We start from the raw sequence: 17,693 nt of genomic DNA, 5'->3' as shown, positions 1-17,693 counted from the left end.
GGTTTTTGGGGGTTTTTTTCCTTCATTAAAGCTGTAATGGGTTTTTTATGCGTCAAGTTGAATTTTCTTGTTATAGCTATTCCTTGGCATAAAATACTTGTACTTGCTTTAATCCTGAAATAGAGACATTGTGCCTAATCATATTGATAATGATGAAAAGAAGAGACAGAGGAAAGGGCTTCTCATTCTACTCTTTCTTTTCTCTCAGAGAATTAAGATTTATCGGGTTCTTACACTCCAAGTGATCCTTGATAGGTAATATCTCCTTATGAGGAGTTTGAGGCCTGGAAGGTCACTGACTCACTGAAGAAACATTGCGTTGCTGCCTGCTGTGTGGCAGGCAGTGTGTATCAGGGGCTGTCGATCAGACCATCATCCTGGACGGTGGGTCTGTGCCAGGATACAGATACTCCTGAGAGGATACAGATACTCCTGAGAGCCTGCTGTGACCACCATGATAGGTTGTGAAGGACAAGAGCAGGGTGCGGTGCTAGTGTGCAGCACAGCCTGGTCTGACCTGGGGGTGCAGAAGTCCTTTTTGCACAAGGCTGAAGGACATAGCTCAGTAAGGGGTCCGGAGGTCCCAGTCAGTGGTGGCAGAGCTGGAGTTTGGTTCCAGATCATTAGGCTCCAGAGCTTCTGCTCAGCACACGGCACCACCTGCCACCCCATCATTAGCATGGGAGTAACATTATCAGACCTAGACTATGCACCTTCGACAGAAAACCCAAGACTCCCTAAAAATTCTGGAGGACTATACACCAAGCATTCCAGGAGCTGCTTCTAGTGAGAGGATTGAGGGACTTTTTCCTCCCTGCACTAATGTTCAGTAAACTGAGTAATCAGTATTTAGGGAGCATTTGTTTGTATAGGACAGGGGTAGATACACTTACTCGCAGACCACTGCTTTTCAAGTCTGTTGCTATTACATGAACAACAGCAAAGCACTGCAGAATTTGTTAGTTGTTTTATTTCGAAAGAGGGAGCCGTTCTGATGGCCACCGTGAAGCTTTATAGTAGAAAGGGGTCCCATAGCCTGTCCTCTGCAGTAGCAGAAGGCGGACTGCCTGTGTAGTTTGTGGCGCAGGAGCTGAACCGTGGTGCCCTTTGACTTGCAGTGATGGTGTCTGGGACCCTGAGAAGTGGCACGCCTCCCTCTACCCAGCTTCAGGGCGGAGCTCACCGGCGGAAAGCCTGAAGAAAGAGCTGGACACGGACCGGCCTTCCCTGGTGCGCAGGATAGTAGGTAAGCAGTCTCCAAGAGGTGGGAGCCACGATTTCAGAGGCAGTGCCCTTCGCTTCTGGCTTCATCCGTAGCTGTGAGAGTGTTAGGCCTTGGGAGAAAGTACCATTATCAGAAAACTGACTTAACAGTTCATTTATGATTACCTGGCAAGTAAAATCATAGCCCTCCTGTGTGGCTGTGGTGAGTAGATTTGCTTTTGTCTTCTCTGAACAGGAAAAGAGCAGAAGTTCTAGATGTTGATCAAACTCAGCCTATCATTTATTAAAGTAGATCGTGCTCTTGGTGTCAACGCCTAAGAAAATTGTGCAAACCCACTGTCATAGATTTCCTTCTGTTTTCTTCTAGAACCTTTGTAGTTTTAAGGGTCACATTTATGTCTGTGACCCACTTTGAGTTAATTTTTGTATCGCAGTGTGATAGCAATGTGAAGATAAGGCATATGGATAGTCAACTGTTCAATACCATTTGCTGAAGAGAAACTTTAACTTTTAAAGTAGCTACTGTTTCAAATACTGACACCTACTACAGTTTATTAATTGACAAAACATTTGCTAATAATTATACAGATAAGAATTTAGTCAGGGCACTTCCCTGGCCGTCCAGTGGTTAACACTCTGCGTTTCCACTGTAGGGGGTGCATGTTTGATCCCTGGTCCGGGAAATCCCATGGACAGAGAAGCCTGGCAGGCTATGGTCCAGGGGGTCACAAAGAGTTGGACACCACTGAGCGACTGAACACACACGCGGGGACTAAGATCCTGCATATCATGCTGTACAACCCCCCAAAAAGAAAGAATTTAGTTAAAAGGATTGTAGAGATTAATCATGGAAGGTTATTGATTATGAAGTACACTTCTTCCTCCAGAGAGATGAAGCCAAAGGCCCAACCTTTGTTAAAAATATGCGAACTCTCTGGCTGTTTCAGTGGTGCCTCTTTCCCAGGACCCCAGTGGCCACCAGTCACGGACACACGCCCCACCCCGGGAGGAGAACTACCCTTGCTGGTTCACCTGACTCTCTCTTTCTGGCGTCTTTGCAGATCCACGAGAGCGTGTGAAGGAAGATGACTTAGATGTTGTTCTCAGCCCACAGAGACGCAGCTTCGGAGGGGGCTGCCACGTGACGGCAGCCGTCAGCTCCCGGCGCTCGGGAAGCCCGCTGGAGAAAGACGGCGACGGGCTCCGCCTGCTTGGCGGACGCAGGATCGGCAGCGGGAGGATCATCTCTGCTCGGACCTTTGAGAAGGATCACCGTCTTAGCGAGAAGGACCTGCGAGACTCAAGAGACAGAGACCGCGAGAGGGACTACAAGGACAAGCGTTTCCGGGTTTGTCTCCCAGATCCTCTGGCTCCTCGTGTGTGCGCTGCACTTATTCCAGTTCACTCGGTGATGCCGGGTGAACACGGCCCATTCTTAGTCCAGAGGGAGGAGCCGAGAGCTGGGGTGGGGAGCAGCTTCATCGCACTACCGAGCATCGCTGAACTCATCAAGACTTGGACTGAGGTAGAAATGCCTTGACCAGAATCTTACTGTTTGTTTTGCATTGTGTACTTTTCCAGAGGGAGTTTGTGGATAGTAAGCGTGTCTTTGGTGAGCGTAGAAGAAACGATTCCTACACAGAAGAAGAACCAGAGTGGTTCTCAGCTGGACCCACGAGCCAGTCTGAAACCATTGAGCTGACGGGCTTTGATGAAAAGATACTGGAAGAAGACCATAAGGGGAGAAAAAGGACAAGGCGACGGGCAGCCTCTGTGAAGGAAGGTCAGCAAAACCTCTGGGAGGGAAAGCTCGCTGTTCTGAAATGAGACGTGTTTGTAGCTGGCTTAACCGTACACTTGGAGATAGGCAGCAGAGTTAGGAGCGGCGCGTTTTTACCAGTGAAGCTGCTTCCTGTGCGTGAGCTCACTGTGTAGGCTATGTGTCTGTCTCCTTCACTTGTGTCTGCCTGCAGGGCTAAACAGAACAGCCTCCCCCACCCAGTAAGAGCTCTGTGTACACGAAAGGGCCCCCAAAGGTAAGAGTATGTGATAGAAATAATAGGGGTCTCGTTTATTGAGCACGTGTATACTGGACACACAATCAGCATTTTGTCTATAGACTCCTACTTCTAACAACCCCGTGAGGTAGATACTGTTGTACCCATCTTACAGATGAGCAAATGGAGGCGTAGGTGGCTCCATAGGTGGACATTGAGGAAGTGAGTAGTGAAGCTGAGCAAGATGCTTGTGCTTCTGAGCCCACCTCCCTCACTGTGGTGGTAGGCCTTCCTAGTCAGCTGTCACTTGGCTTCTCCCAAACTCACTTTTTCAGGCACCTCCCTGGCTAAACTGAAGAAGCCAGAGCTGAAGTGTGAGGGATGCCGGCTGCAGGGTGGGGCTTATAGTCGTGTTCAGGGCAGTGACCAGGCTGGTGGTCTTGGGAGGAAGCAGTGAAGAGGCAAGTGGGCAGCATGAGAGTCTTTGCGGTTAAACTGCCTTTGAGAGATGCTTTTGTCTTGTCTCAGGTAGGCGAAGGCAACACCACCAAGTGTAATCTGTTCACCTAAAAGATCAGGCTTCTGGTGAGAAAAAGCCAATCTTTTTCTTAACTAAGATGAAATACGAATTTCAGCCATTCCTGTATCAACAAGGAAGGAACCAAAAGTAGCAAAATATCTCAGTGTCACCTCCTCAGCTCACAGATGCAAAAAGAGACAGGCCTGGAAAGAGGTAACAGCGGGGACCCGGCCCCGTGGGTTTAATGGCAGAGCCTCAAGTAGAATCCAGGGTTCCCGGCTCTGTCACCCCCAATGGTTAATTACCCTAGCGACCGTCTTTAAGATGAACATGTCCTGTAGTTGCGTCTTGGCTGCAAGAATGAAAGGACGGGGAGGGCCAGTGAGTGCCTTTGAGCCCCTTTATGTGTGCATTTTAGCTTTCCGTTGAACTCGGCATGTCAAGTTCTTTGCAGGCACGTCACAGTGCTAGGAGTATAGCTGTCAACAAAACAGATGTGTTCTTTGCCTGCGTGGTTTTAACACAGAGTGTGTTGAGCACCTGGCATATAGGGCCCAGTGCTAGGTATTGTATATATGGTGACCAATGAAAGTTTGAGTGTGTATTGCACTTATAAACAGAAAAAAATTATCTGGAAGGAGGACATGGTTAAAGCCCTCCGGTGATAGAAAGTTTTAATTTGTGTTCTCTCTAATGAAAAATCTGTATTCATTCTGTATTTCCCTGGCTGCCCCGTGGTTAAGACTCCTCCACGCTTCCACTGCAGGGGGCGTGGGTTCGATCCCTGGTCGGGGAACTAAGATAATCCCTCATGCTGCACTGCAAGGCCAAAAAAAGAAAAGTATATGTTCATTCTGAAATATGAGAAAACCTAACCTTTAATTGTCTTTCCTGGGTCCCTGGCTTTGGAGACTATCATAATAAATGGCCAGTTGTGTTTGCTAGAGCATATTCCTACCCACTCTCAGTTGTTAGACCCAGTTCACTCTCAAGCTGGCATAAAATTACACACAGGGCACTTTTGCCACTTGCAAAAGCCATTCATCTGTTAAGAGATGTTCTCATCTCCACACAGGAGAACAGGAGAGTCATTAAAGCTTTTTTGTGAGTACTTGAACTAATTTCAGACTCTGCTGGCTCTCACCGTGAAGTAGGCAGACAGGTTCCGGTGGGTTCGATGAGTTAGAAGCACTGCTCTAGTGGGAAAGGACACAGACTTGGCACTGATTAGGCTGTTGTTTGCCTTTTCTAGGGTTGGTTTCTTTGTCTATAAAATGAGGAAACTACCTCCACCAAAGTAGCAGTTTTAGTTAAATGTCAGTCAGCCTCTGCTGTCTGGCAGTAAGTGTGTGCTGACCCACTGCCTTGTCCGAGGCACATAACTGCCGTCTCGCTGGGGCCTTAGGCCCTCAGAAGGCCCGGGCCCTGAGCGGGGGCACCTCTGCAGAGGCCCAGTGCTGCCGTCCGGGCACAGCGCAGAGCATGGCGTGGAGGAGCGCTGCCGCTTCCACCACCTGACAGCATCAAGAGCTGGGTGAGCAGGTGACCTCACCTTTCGGTTGCTATAGCCCCCTGCCTCGCTGTCTAGCTTTCTGAAGTGTTGCTGGAACCAAAGCAGATGATACCACGTAGCCTCTTTTGGTCTAGAATATCCTGGCTGAGTGATAACAAGACTGCAGGCCTGTTGGGGCCTTTCGAGAGGGGATGGGCACTCTTTTTTTGGCAGTCTTTTTTTTTTTCTCCCCCTAGGAGGACTTTGTATCTGCTGTGATCTTGAAACCATAAGCAGCTCTTCCACAGGTGCTTTTGTAGGGAAGGGCTTTGGTAGCTCTGTTCTTCAGATTAAAAAGTTGAGTTTCCTGTATCTCTCAGTGCATTTATTTTAAAAGAAAAAAAAGGGTTTGTTTTCATCTGAAAGATTTTGCTTTATGCCCATCCTCTGGCTAAAACTAAGATGTTAGCTTCCCTTATCTTCCCATCCTCATAGCCAGACCAGGCACTGCGCAGTAAGGCAAAGCTGATGAGTCTCATCAGACTGTTAATATCCGTGATATGTACTCTGAGAGATAACACAAACATTGTAGAGAAGGCGGTGATTAATTTTGTGGTTGGGTGAAACTGGGTAGGCAGGGCATACTTCCCAGTGAAGGTGACATTTGAACTTTGCCTTGAAGGATGAACTACAGTCAGTAGGCAAGTGAAAATTGCCCTTGGACTAGGTTTCATGTAACTACTCGGACTTAAAGTGTTAATGCAGGTGCATGGGTAAAAGCAGAGCCAAGGTAATTTGGTTCCATTCTTATAAGATATGCTCAAAGATTGTCCTTTAAAAAAAAAGGAAGACCCCTGCATTATGGAAATTTGAAGACGGGGCAGAGGAGGGACCACAGCCCTTGCTGAGCCCAGTTGGTGCTGTGGCCTGGTACTCAGGCTTTCTCCTCCCCTGGCTCCCGTAGGAGGCATATGTGGCAAGTGCTGCACCGGTACAGGAAGTCTGCTTTTAAAGCCACCCGCAGCTCTCTTGCATTCGTGATAGTGCTGAGGCCACCAGATGCCTCTGGAGCAATGTGCTTGACCAGACTGTCTCTGTCCGGTTCTGCTTTCAGGCGTAGTCGAGTGCAATGGAGGAGTGGCTGAAGAGGATGAGGTGGAGGTCGTCCTCGAGCAGGAGCCCGCTGCTGACCAGGAAGTGCCAAGGGAGGCCGTCCTGCCTGAGCAGTCCCCGGGAGAATTTGACTTTAATGAGTTCTTTAACCTTGATAAGGTGCCATGCTTGGCTTCGGTGAGTGTAACAGCATGCTTGTAATTAATCACAATTGGATCAGTCAATTGGGGTTAAATTTGACCTGAGTCTTTAAGATTCTGTTTAAAAGTTTTGTTTTGCTAGATGATTGGGAGGTTTTTTTTTTTTTTTACTTTTATTCTTAAATATTATTTGAATTTTTGTTGGCTTTGTTTTGAGAGGCTAAGTAGAAATGATTGAGTGAGGATTCTGTACCAGTTAACTCTTTCTCCAGGCTGTTAGCATTGGACTAAGAATTCTTAAGATGTTTAAGAACATTGCTTTTATTTTTAAATAGTTAAGTGTTTATTGTAAAAACTTACTATGGAGGTGGATTTTTATAACTGGTGGTCAGTACCACACTGAACTGCATTCCTCAGGTATAACTGGTTAGGTGGTACCTCTATGATGTGATGGTTCTGAAAACCTTTTGTGGAAAGGAATGTGGGACACCATCACTGTTGCTGTTAAACTGTTGAGGTCTAATCTTCCTCGACTTTTAAAGCAGAAACAATAAGATATCCCAAATCTGCACTTTGTCCCTGCCCTTGCCCCGTCCCCTTTGACCACTTAGGGATTAGCAATGCCTCATCAAATTTTCAGACAAAATACAAAACTGTGACCTATGCCCTCAAAACTCTGTAGCTGCTGAAACAGTGCATAGCACTGATGAGATAGAATTTTTAAGGCCATTTGACCAAGAGCATCTGTACATCTTAAGACATCATTTATAGGACATGAAATACAGCTAGTAAGTTTGGCCAGTCCTTTAGAATTATTGGTTCACACACTTCAACTTACTCGACTCCTCAACTATAACTGCTTCCTGGCCGATTATTACGTGAGTGGACGACACTGGGCATGACCAAGCGGCGGCATTGTCCTGTCTCCTTTGTCATCTGCCTGCTGCCCAAAGCCTGAAAGATGGCCACACAGAACAGGTGAGCAGACACGGATAGCACTCAAAGGTACAGGCCCACAGGTGAGTGCCAGGGCAGTAGAGCTTAAATTCTCTATGGTGAAGACCAGATTTTATTTCCAGTCCATTGAGGACCAATACTTTAGTATAAAGTAAAAATACCACAGCAATGCCAGATTGCTACAAAAGTTTCTAAGCATTTACTGCAGCTCTCTGAACTTGCCTTACTGTGGACCAGCCTGGCCCGAGGCCACACTTGTCCACGGCGCTGGTCAGGAGCAGGTGGAGGGTGGCTGCAAACCAACTGGCAGCTGCCTGGCTTTGCTTCTTAAGTGCTAGCACAGTTTTAACTGTTAGTCTCCTAGGCTCCTATCTCACTTACAGTGAGCTGGCTAGTAGTCCTTTGGCTCACTGTGAGCAGAAGGGTTGTATCCAGATGTGAGTTTAATTTACTGGATGTAAAACTGAGTGGTCTTTTCAAATTCTTAGGGGACAGTATTTTTTTATTTTTACACCAACTGTGTTTAGTGACTTTTTTTTTGCATTCTCTTAGAAGACAATGGAAATCTTATTGTAAAAAGTTTTCACAGCTAAAGCTCAGAACTCAGAGGCCTGTACTTGGCTCCCACTGCAAGCACCCGTGAAACTTACCTGTGTGCCTTGACAGAGAGAATTCAGAGCTGAACGTGTAACGATAGGTGACATGCACGCCATGCTGTTTTAGGCTCTACATTCGACAGGTCATTTAATCCCCAGAAAAACCCTGTAAGTTAGATTACAGCTGTTCCCATTTCATAGATGAGGAAGCAGGCACAGAGAGGTTTAAATAACTTGCCTGAAGTCACGTAGCTAGTGAGTAGTGGAAACTGAATTCTAGTTTTTGTGCTTTGAGTTAAGAGTTCTTTACTCCAAATTCCCCACAGCTGTACTGCCTATAAAATATAAACGGGAGGAATGGGAACTGAGCACCACCTCATCCTTTAGCCCTCACCCTCAACCAAAACTTGGTTAATTCTGAATGGGAACCTAGGCTAGGAATTCTCTCCAGGGTTTTCATGGAGGTACTTACTCACTAAGGTATCTATTCTACAATAGGCTCGCTTAAAAGCAAAGCTGGGATCAGTAAAAAGAGATGCTCTGTTTGTCCTGTATAAACAACTAGACTCATAATTCTCAGAAAATGACCAATCAGTTGGGGAAAATAAGGGCAGTATAATGTTTGCATATCAACGGACAAATGATATAAGATGTTAGAGATAGTACCTGGCACTTAGTAGTCCCCATAAATGTTGGGTAGTAATTGGCATAAACAGAATTGCACCTATATTTGTAAGTTATATTTACTAACATTACAATACATTAGAAGCTGACAGCCACAAAAATCTGTACAAAATGAAAAGTTGGATCACACATGCAAATAATTTCAGTCAAATAATTTAAAATAATTTGATTTTAGATATGCACCTCTTACCACAGAGCCTGACACATAACAGGTACATAAAATTATGTCAAATGAAGGAAAAGGAAATCAAAACAGAAATCCTAAATCACTTAGGGATGAACAGGAATGGAACAAAGAAAAACCTTGGTGGTATAATCAAAAGTATGCTAAGAAGAAAACAGGTAGCCTTAATGCATTCATCAGAAATCCAAAGAAAAATCAAACTAGAATGAAGCAAATACAAAAATATAGACGTTTCAATGAAAGTAGAAAGTAAGAAAAGCATTTATCAGTAAAAGCTAGTAATTGTCAAAGAGCAAAAATATTTCACAGTATCTGTATCGGCATAATATGAAGCCTAGGATATGAACAGTCTAAACAACCTCTGACAGACCAAACTAGCAGCTGTATGGGTTACCTTAAAAATGCTATTAAAAATGTCTGGAAGGAGCAGTTGAAACATACCAGACTGCAGTTCACGGCCTCCTCAAAGACTCAATTAGAGGAGGCTGTGGGGTGTAGCAGCATTCAGCTGAGCACTGGAGCATCCCAGCTGGCTCTGTGGTAAAAATGACTGACCAGATTGTCTCTTATGATTCTTTTTGGCTTCAAAATGCTCTAGTTCTTGAAATTGGCATTTCCAGTAAACAAGAGTAAAAGTGACTTTGTGTGTGTTTTAGCTGTGATAAAACTAAGCTTCTCTAACAAAGTTGGTCACTGATCAAAGTATGGAGATAAGTTTCTCAACACTTACTGTCAGATCCTTAGAAAACGTCCAGATACTTTAGATTCACTTTCTTTTTCGTGTTCCTCCTGTGTATCCTCTGGCTTTTCTCCTATACAGTGTGACCAGAGGAAATACAGTACAGTGCAAAGCTATTTTTGCTATTTGTAAAATTTCAAACTCTTTCCAAAATTAAAGTATTTTAAATAGCTGTAGCTTTTACTTTTAAAAATAACCATTTTTCACCAAGGTGGTTGTGTTTTGGGTACAGTTCCCAACTTTTCACAGTGAAACATCACTTTATAATGCTTACCTTAAAATTTAATGATTGCAAATTAGTGCACTTGAAAGTCGGCATTATTCAAGGCGTGAGAGTTTACAAGTGGAATGTGATTGAACCTGCTGAACAATACCTGCAAAGACAGAAGTATGAGTTCTAGATTTCAGATAAAACAAAGTCTCTAACTCCGTCATATATGTACATGTCTTGGGGAGAAACCTGTTTGCTGTTTATGCCTTATTGTCAAGGATGGGCCTCATTTTCGGATTGATATTTACTTTATCTTGTCTTTTCTAAATATTGATCAGAGCACTGCATAAAGATCAATTTAGGTATTTAATTAGATTTATAATAGGGTTTAACTGAAAATTTCTTTCCAAAAAATGCTTAAATCTAGTTTTCAAGAAGGACTGGCAATAGAAATTACTGTTATGAAACACTGTTGAAAAATTATTTCTGATCATAATGCATCATTTAATTGCTCTTATTAAACCAAAAACTATGGAGGTCAGATTTAAAAACAAACATGAAGTTTGAAACTTTCCATGAAGTTCAAACAGATATTAGAGATCATTTAAAAGTCTGTCTTTCACATTTTGATACTTCTTAAACTTTGACTTGGAAATATGAGCTCTGCGTTTTAGCTTTTGGGTTCTGAAATTAGCAGCATTGGATTTCACGGTGTTTATTACAACCTTGAGGGTGTTAAAGTTTGAAGCGAGGGTTTTCTTTCATCAGCTCTCTACACCTGATGCTTAGTTGAAGGCCACTCATCAGCTTGGCAGCGGAATGCTTTACTTTGGTGCTGGTTTTGATTTTGAAACTGTGCCTCCTTAGAACATTCATGGATTTTCTAATGAGGCAAATGATAGAAGATCAGAACGCTTTCTGTGGCAAAGAGGTTTTGCTTTATATGCTTAGAGAATACATGGTTATGCCCAAGTCTGGGTCACTCAGAAACGATCCAGGAGGGGGAGAGAAGTTAAAGATGTTCAAAACCCTAAGTTCTGAGGGTGTTTGCCTTCAGGTCAGCAGCATCGAAGGAGTTTCAAAGTAAGTGACCCTTCCTTAAAATTTGAGCCTTCTTGTCCTTTTCACCTGGAAACTGTTACCTTAGCTTCTTTCATTTCTCCCTTTAGATGATAGAAGATGTTTTGGGAGAAGGGTCAGTCTCCGCCAGTCGGTTCAGCAGGTGGTTCTCTAACCCGAGCCGATCAGGAAGCCGATCCAGCAGCCTCGGGTCAACACCTCATGAAGAACTGGAGAGACTTGCAGGTACAGCTGCTTCAGATTCTGCCCTGGACATAGACTTGAGCTTTCCTTGATATGGTTCATTTCATCTTCATTAGTCAGGGGTCCATTAGCATTCATGGGTTTCTGGATACTGAAAAATATCCTTCAATTTGTGTCCTTTTAATATTGTTGAAGATGTGTTTCTGTGCTTTATTGAGGACCAATTAATTATACATATATTAACTTGGCATATTAGGTCTGGAACAAGCCGTCCTCTCTCCTGGACAGAACTCGGGGAATTATTTTGCTCCTATACCACTAGAAGACCATGCTGAAACTAAAGTGGATATTCTAGAAATGCTACAGAAAGCCAAAGTGGATTTAAAGCCTCTCCTTTCCAGCCTTTCTGCAAATAAAGAAAAGCTTAAAGAGAGCTGTAAGTGTCTGTTAGAGTCTGTTTTAGGTATTTGAAACATTTGGATGCTCAGTCTTAATTAAGGCAGAATCAGTTCTAACAGACTGCTATTTCATCAGAAGTCAAATAGATGGTGTGTTGTGTTTAATGTTCTTCAAAAACACTTATAAAACAGTACCACCTCTTTTGAGAATCTACCAGATCAGCAGGTCACTGAACTCTGTGGCAAGAACTTTTCTTCTAAGTCCTGCTCACCTGGAGCCCGAGTAGAACCCTCCAGTGAGTATTTAGTCCTCCTGAGCATAACTTGGCAGCTGCTCATACCTCTGCCCTGGTTTGCCATGTTCTTGCTTAGGTGATAAGCCCTGAACGTGCAGCCTTGATGGTAGAATAACCATTGTGCAGGCAGCACTCTGGTTCTTGTTGGGCTGTCTGGGGTTCCTGTGCCTCCTAACGAGTCTCCAGAAGACCCTTCATAGTAGACATACCCCTGCAGGGTCTCAGTGCCTTCAGTTTGTCTGTTTTGTTATTAGTCTTTTCTGACAACTTCAGTTCAACTGTGAAATAAATCATTTTTGCCTTATCCACCGCAGAGTACAAAGAGTTCCTACCACATATTCCTTTGCTTGGCTTAACCTAGACTTTCTCAACCTTTCAGCACATTCAGGGGTTGTGCTTTCCGTGGAGGAGGTGGAAGCAGGGCTCAAGGGCTTGAAGGTTGACCAGCAAGTGAAGAATTCGACTCCCTTTATGGCAGAACATTTGGAGGAGACCCTGAGTACTGTGGCCAGCAATCGACAGCTCAAAAAAGATGGAGATATGACTGCGTTTAACAAGCTAGTGAGCACCATGAAGGCAAGTGGGACTTTGCCTTCTCAGCCTAAAGTCAGTGTAAGTATTTGGCACAGACCCCAGCCTTTTCTCCTTTTCTTTCTATTCCACTTCCCATCCAATAAATGGATTTTTAAAAAGGTATCCTGAGTAAGTTGGAAATTCTTTAGTAGTCATTTGATCCTCAATGCTTTTGTGTGTTCTCTAATTACCACTATACTGTTTGCTACTTGAAATAGCAGGTTTATCTGTATTGAAATAGCAGGTTTATCTGTATTGAAAAAGCAGGTTTATCTGTATGTATTGTGTGTGACAGTATACAGTCTGATAGATTCAGATATAACTTGCTTATCTTAACTCAGTGCTTAAAAAAAATGGTGTAAAAATGCCTTTGGGGAAGAACTCTGGAGAAAGTTTTCTGTTCATTCAGCTGTTTGTTGTTGTTCAGTCGCTAAGTTGTGTCTGACTCTTGCAACCCCGTGAACTGTAGTCCGCCAGCTCCTTTGTCCATGGAATCTCCCAGCAAGAATACTGGAGTAGGTTGCCATTCCTTCTCCAGGGGATCGTCCCTACCGAGGGATGGAACCTGCATCTCCTGCGATGGAGGATTCTTCACCATTGAGCCCCCAGGGAAGCCCTTATTCAGCTACTTAAGTTAAAATAATTTTACCATATTTTTATAGTAAAGTCTTTTCACTACTACTAATTACTCCCAGATACCTGGGATTATTTGCCTTCTTGATTAGGTATTTGACAGATATTCATGGCATTTGTAAAGTATCTAAGATGGATTTTTCAAGACAATTGCATTCTGTTTATTTACTAATAGAAAAAGCTGTGACTCCAAACTTATAAAACACCTTTAGGCATTAAGTTGGGTTACAAGGTGATTGTATGTCAGTAAATGCAGGTGTGTAGCCCATACCGGTCTTCCCCATAACACATTTAGAGGGTGCCTCTCAGGCATGGTGTGTGTTACTATTGCTAACCCTTGATGATTACAGAGTGAAAGGGAAACAGTAAATCGAATAATATTAATTTGAAAAAAAAACACAGACTTACTCTAGTTGCTAAGTTATCTCAAATTTACCAAATTGAGTTTTGCCTGTTTTTCTTGACACCTTCTTGTCTGGGAACTACTGGTTAACCATGGGGGAAGCATGTGTTTCATTGTGCCGTGTACCAAGGGAGAACAGCTGATTTTTGCTATTTTGAATCTGACTAGCTGTTAGTGATCAATCCTAACAGAGATACCATTGTTCCTGGCCTACCTACCTGCCTCTCTACCTCCAGAAGGAGACATCTCAGATAGGTAGAGTTATTCTTGTGTATCTGACCACACCATGCCAGTTACAGGGGAATGTTCCTTGTAAGCTGCTTTAAATAATTTCCATGCAAGGAACTATTAGGTGTAAATGCTTTCAAATGAGGACCAGATCGCTTGGCTGTAAACAGTCCTCTGCTGCTTATTGCCTTTGTGTCTTGGGGATTAGGTGCTGACTACAGCAGGGTGGGTCAAATCTTATAAATAGCTTCTTTTAGTGTTAGTTAAGAAATGGGAGTGGGGGTGGGGGTGGGTTCGACTGTTTACCCGATGAGGCTTTTGAACATTTTGTTTTAGATGTGATTCTAGGGTTTGATATTAACACAGTTGTCCCTGAGCTGTGAAGATAACTTGCTTGATGTTGGGGGTTCAGTGCTCTGAAATATATCTGGCTTCAGCTGAGGGAATGAGCCTCAAACAGGTGCATAAAGGAGTGGATGATATAATTTAAGGTGCTAGGCAAAGGGGAATACAAACCCAATCTAGGAAAAAAAAAAAAACAAGGAAATAATCTATGAAGTACACCAGGCGTTATCCCAAAATACTGCTTAATTTGCATGTTGGTGTTTGTCACAGGCTGCTTCCAGGCTCTCAGTGACTACAGCTGTGTGCGTTACGTATACTCTTTCTGATCTGCCTCCAGCCATTCTGGTTCAGTCATGTTGTTTATCCCCAAAAGAAGACATATTGGTTCAGTCTAAGCTGTATTTCAAATTAAGTTGTAGACTCTATCCTCCAAATATAGCAAGCCACCTAGTATAAAGTTGTGTCTTTGTTTTTGTTAGTTGGAATTAAATGACTCTTGAGGAGATCTTATTAAAATCATTTACAGTCCATTCCAATTCCAAAATCAACAATGAAACACTTGCATACTTGGGGGCTATTTGTCATGCCCGAGGACACTGCTGTGGACCTTCGCAGTTCCCGCTGGTGGAAGGGAAACTTGACAGAGAAAGCACTTCAGCCAGAGCTAAATGGACACACAAGGGTGTCCTGAAGCACCAGAGGTAATATAAGTTGGATGCAAAGTATAACTGCTACTGCATTAAAAGAATCGAAAGTGGAAGATTTTAATTTCATCCTGAATAGGAGACCCACTTTGGAATAGCTGCTTAAAAATAATAAAGTTTAAATTTCCTAAAATATGAAACTCTGAAATATAACGATTTTGGCCGAACTCGCATTTTTTTGGTACCATCTATGATCTGTAAATCTTGTTAAAGATAATAGCAAGCAAAGGTTGCTGTGAACATTAAAATCTGTAAATTATCAAAATTTCCTACCTGTGGCCTCTTACTAAACAAGTGTTCCCCCCGTTTCGCCATTTTCTTTTTCCCTTCTTTTGGACGCAATGTTAGAAACAGTGAAATGGACTTAGGGTTACCAGAGAGGAAAAAACCTTGTCTGAGGGTCTCTGAGTGGCCTTTGCATGTACGTGTGAGAAGCCTTCCTGTTCCGAGGTCACTGAGACCTGTGTGACAAGTGGGGCAAGTTGATCTAAGTTTTCTGTGATTTGGACATCATTCTGCTGTTAAGTGCCAACTCCCTGGGGAGTTGTCAGTGTTTTCTTGTGGTCCCCAATTAATCTATAAGCTAAGTATGTGAGAAGGTTAAAACCAGTTTTCCTTTGACTTTTTTAGCGAACCCTTGAAAGCCATTTGATGTCCCCTGCTGAGATTCCAGGCCAGCCTGTCCCTAAGAACATCTTGCAGGTACTTCACAATCTTATACCAAGGCCTTGGAGTCCTGAACAGTAGTCCTCCAAACTGGTTTTGTGTAGTGGGCCAGCTTTGGGCCGTAGAGACTGATCCGTGTTGCCTAGCAACGAAGGATACAGTTTTGCTGCCTGACATAGCTCTCTGTAGCTATAAATGTGGGGTGGGTTGGTGGCTAAAAAAGATGATCGCGTAAAGCCTTGGTTTCCCGTTTGCAGGTTTGCAATTTCTATGGAAATTTAAAGTATCTAACCCATATCTGTAGCACTAACTTGAAGCAAATGTTGGTAGCTGAGCGTTCAGAGGAAGTCGTTGCATGTACATGTGCCAAGTCCTTCAGTGAAGCAGGAGGGAGACTCATCACTGGCTTCCAAATTCATAATCCACAGCCTCTGAGTAGGAAGAAGAACTAGGTTTGCTCACAGGATTTGACTTTTCTGCCTTTAGGAACTTCTGGGCCCACCTGTTCAGAGACCTGCTTCTTCCAATCTCCTGAGTGGCCTTATGGGGAGCTTGGAGCCTACGACATCATTACTGGGCCAGAGAGCACCCTCTCCTCCGTTGTCACAGGTGTTTCAGACGAGAGCGGCCTCTGCAGACTACCTTCGTCCCAGAATACCGTCACCGATTGGTAAATGCTCTTGTGCAGAGGTGTCCATCTGTCATTTCCCTTCTCCTTCCCCTCGGTATACCCATCTCCTAAAACTGGCAAAGTCTCTTTCGTTGGTACCCTTGAAGAGTTTAAAAAGAAATGTGCTGATTTGTTATGCTTTTTTCAGGGAGTGGTAAGGACACAAGTGGAAGGTAATTATCCAGCTGCCCTTCTGGATAAATAGGTTTATGTTACAGTTTTGTATTTTTTCTCTGGAGAACTAAATTGGATCCAGCTCTTTAGTCATCTTCCTTATTTGGGAAATTCAACAGAAAAAAAATTAATTTGGCTCCTTAGGTTTTTCCTTCATGGAGAAGTCAGACTAGTGGCTCTCTGCCAACCTGATGAAGCTATACACAACCAACTGTGAGGTATTACGGCTGATTCAGAACATGAATGGGAGAAGCACTTCCAGAAAGCTGTGTTAGCAAAAGTGTGCAGAATCTGTGTTCCTGTACCCTCGACCACTCTAGGCTGCTGGCTGTTCTGACCCCTGCTGGTTATATTGTGAGAGAGAGTGTTTGTAATCTTTCCACAGTTAGGGAGATCTAATGGAAATAGTGTGAATCTCAGAACACTGGTGTCTGCTTTGGTACTAGCTGGTGTGGTTACAGAGAGCCAGATCACTGGCTAGAAAAGCTCTTCCCTCCCAGATAGAGGTCTCGGCTCTGAAGAGACAGCTTAGTGGGGGATGGATACACCAGCAGCTTGAATGTTTAAGTGCTCGGAGAGAGGTCCGTGAGGTCCCCACTGTAGGGGCACGGAAGAAGAGTGACATCATCAGCCCAGGAAATCAGTCCTTCATGAAAGAGATGGTGCTCAGCAAGGAGCATCACGCAGTGGAGATAATGCCTCTGATGGACAGGTACTATCTTGACACGCACTGACTCTGTAACCTTCCCAACAGGTTTCACGTCAGGACCACAGCAGCTTCTCGGAGATCCATTCCAAGGCATGCGCAAGCCCATGAGCCCAGTCACAGCCCAGGTCTGGCTGAACTTTTTCTCAAGCTTGTTTCTCAAACTTGTTTGCTTTCCACCCTTGTGGAAATACAGAATTAAATGGCTGTAATGCTTGGAAGTGGTTTTGAACTGTAACTCAGGCTCAGTGAAAGCTAGAAGACTGGTGGAGTTATATCATTATATAAAGTCATAAATCACTAACATCCAGTTTAGGCAGGTTTGCAGCATCTTAGCTTCTCTTAGCTGCTGCTTAAAACATTACCTCTTCTGAAAGATCAAAGAGAGGCCTTTGTAGAAGGTGTACTGGTGTCGTTCTGCTGACGCCCCTCTGCCACATCTGTCCAGCAGATGAGCCAGCTAGAATTGCAACAGGCAGCTTTGGAGGGGCTGGCCGTGCCACATGACCTCGCGGCGCAGGCAGCGAACTTCTACCAGCCTGGTTTTGGCAAACCGCAGGTGGACAGAACCAGAGATGGATTCAGAAACAGGTAAATTCCTAATCTTACCCTTGAGATTTGCAAATTAGTTATCCACAGTATCATTTCTGTTGTACACACTGATACACTGTACAACATATGGTGACAAGTCTTACCTACCGAGTGTTCAGTAGAGGAAAGTATATAGTTGAATTCTGTTGCAGGGGCATAGGCTTTACATCCTATATAATTTTATTT

The 17,693-nt window shown here is 43.8% G+C and overlaps 1 protein-coding gene across 8 annotated transcripts in view; it reads left to right on the top strand.

The window, feature by feature from the left end:
* The window catches only part of EIF4ENIF1 (eukaryotic translation initiation factor 4E nuclear import factor 1), a 39,650-nt gene that overhangs the window by 14,737 nt on the left and 7,220 nt on the right, over window positions 1-17,693 (top strand). For 4 of the 8 annotated variants that reach the window (XM_042234080.2, XM_015101719.3, XM_015101720.4 and 1 more), the window contains exons 4-14: window positions 1,119-1,246; window positions 2,286-2,572; window positions 2,806-3,007; window positions 6,348-6,523; window positions 11,027-11,162; window positions 11,377-11,556; window positions 12,194-12,426; window positions 15,331-15,402; window positions 15,853-16,036; window positions 16,965-17,044; window positions 17,365-17,507. In XM_042234080.2, the coding sequence (XP_042090014.1) occupies window positions 1,119-1,246; window positions 2,286-2,572; window positions 2,806-3,007; window positions 6,348-6,523; window positions 11,027-11,162; window positions 11,377-11,556; window positions 12,194-12,426; window positions 15,331-15,402; window positions 15,853-16,036; window positions 16,965-17,044; window positions 17,365-17,507 (1,821 nt within the window). The remainder of the gene's footprint in view (window positions 1-1,118; window positions 1,247-2,285; window positions 2,573-2,805; window positions 3,008-6,347; window positions 6,524-11,026; window positions 11,163-11,376; window positions 11,557-12,193; window positions 12,427-15,330; window positions 15,403-15,852; window positions 16,037-16,964; window positions 17,045-17,364; window positions 17,508-17,693) is intronic. The other 4 variants (XM_060401330.1, XM_015101722.3, XM_042234081.1 and 1 more) reach the window with 3 other exon arrangements.

This window comes from Ovis aries, chromosome 17 (assembly GCF_016772045.2).
Source record: "Ovis aries strain OAR_USU_Benz2616 breed Rambouillet chromosome 17, ARS-UI_Ramb_v3.0, whole genome shotgun sequence".
NCBI lineage: Eukaryota > Metazoa > Chordata > Mammalia > Artiodactyla > Bovidae > Ovis > Ovis aries.
Note: the sequence above shows the minus strand (reverse complement) of the source record. Positions and strands in the feature narration are given on the sequence as shown.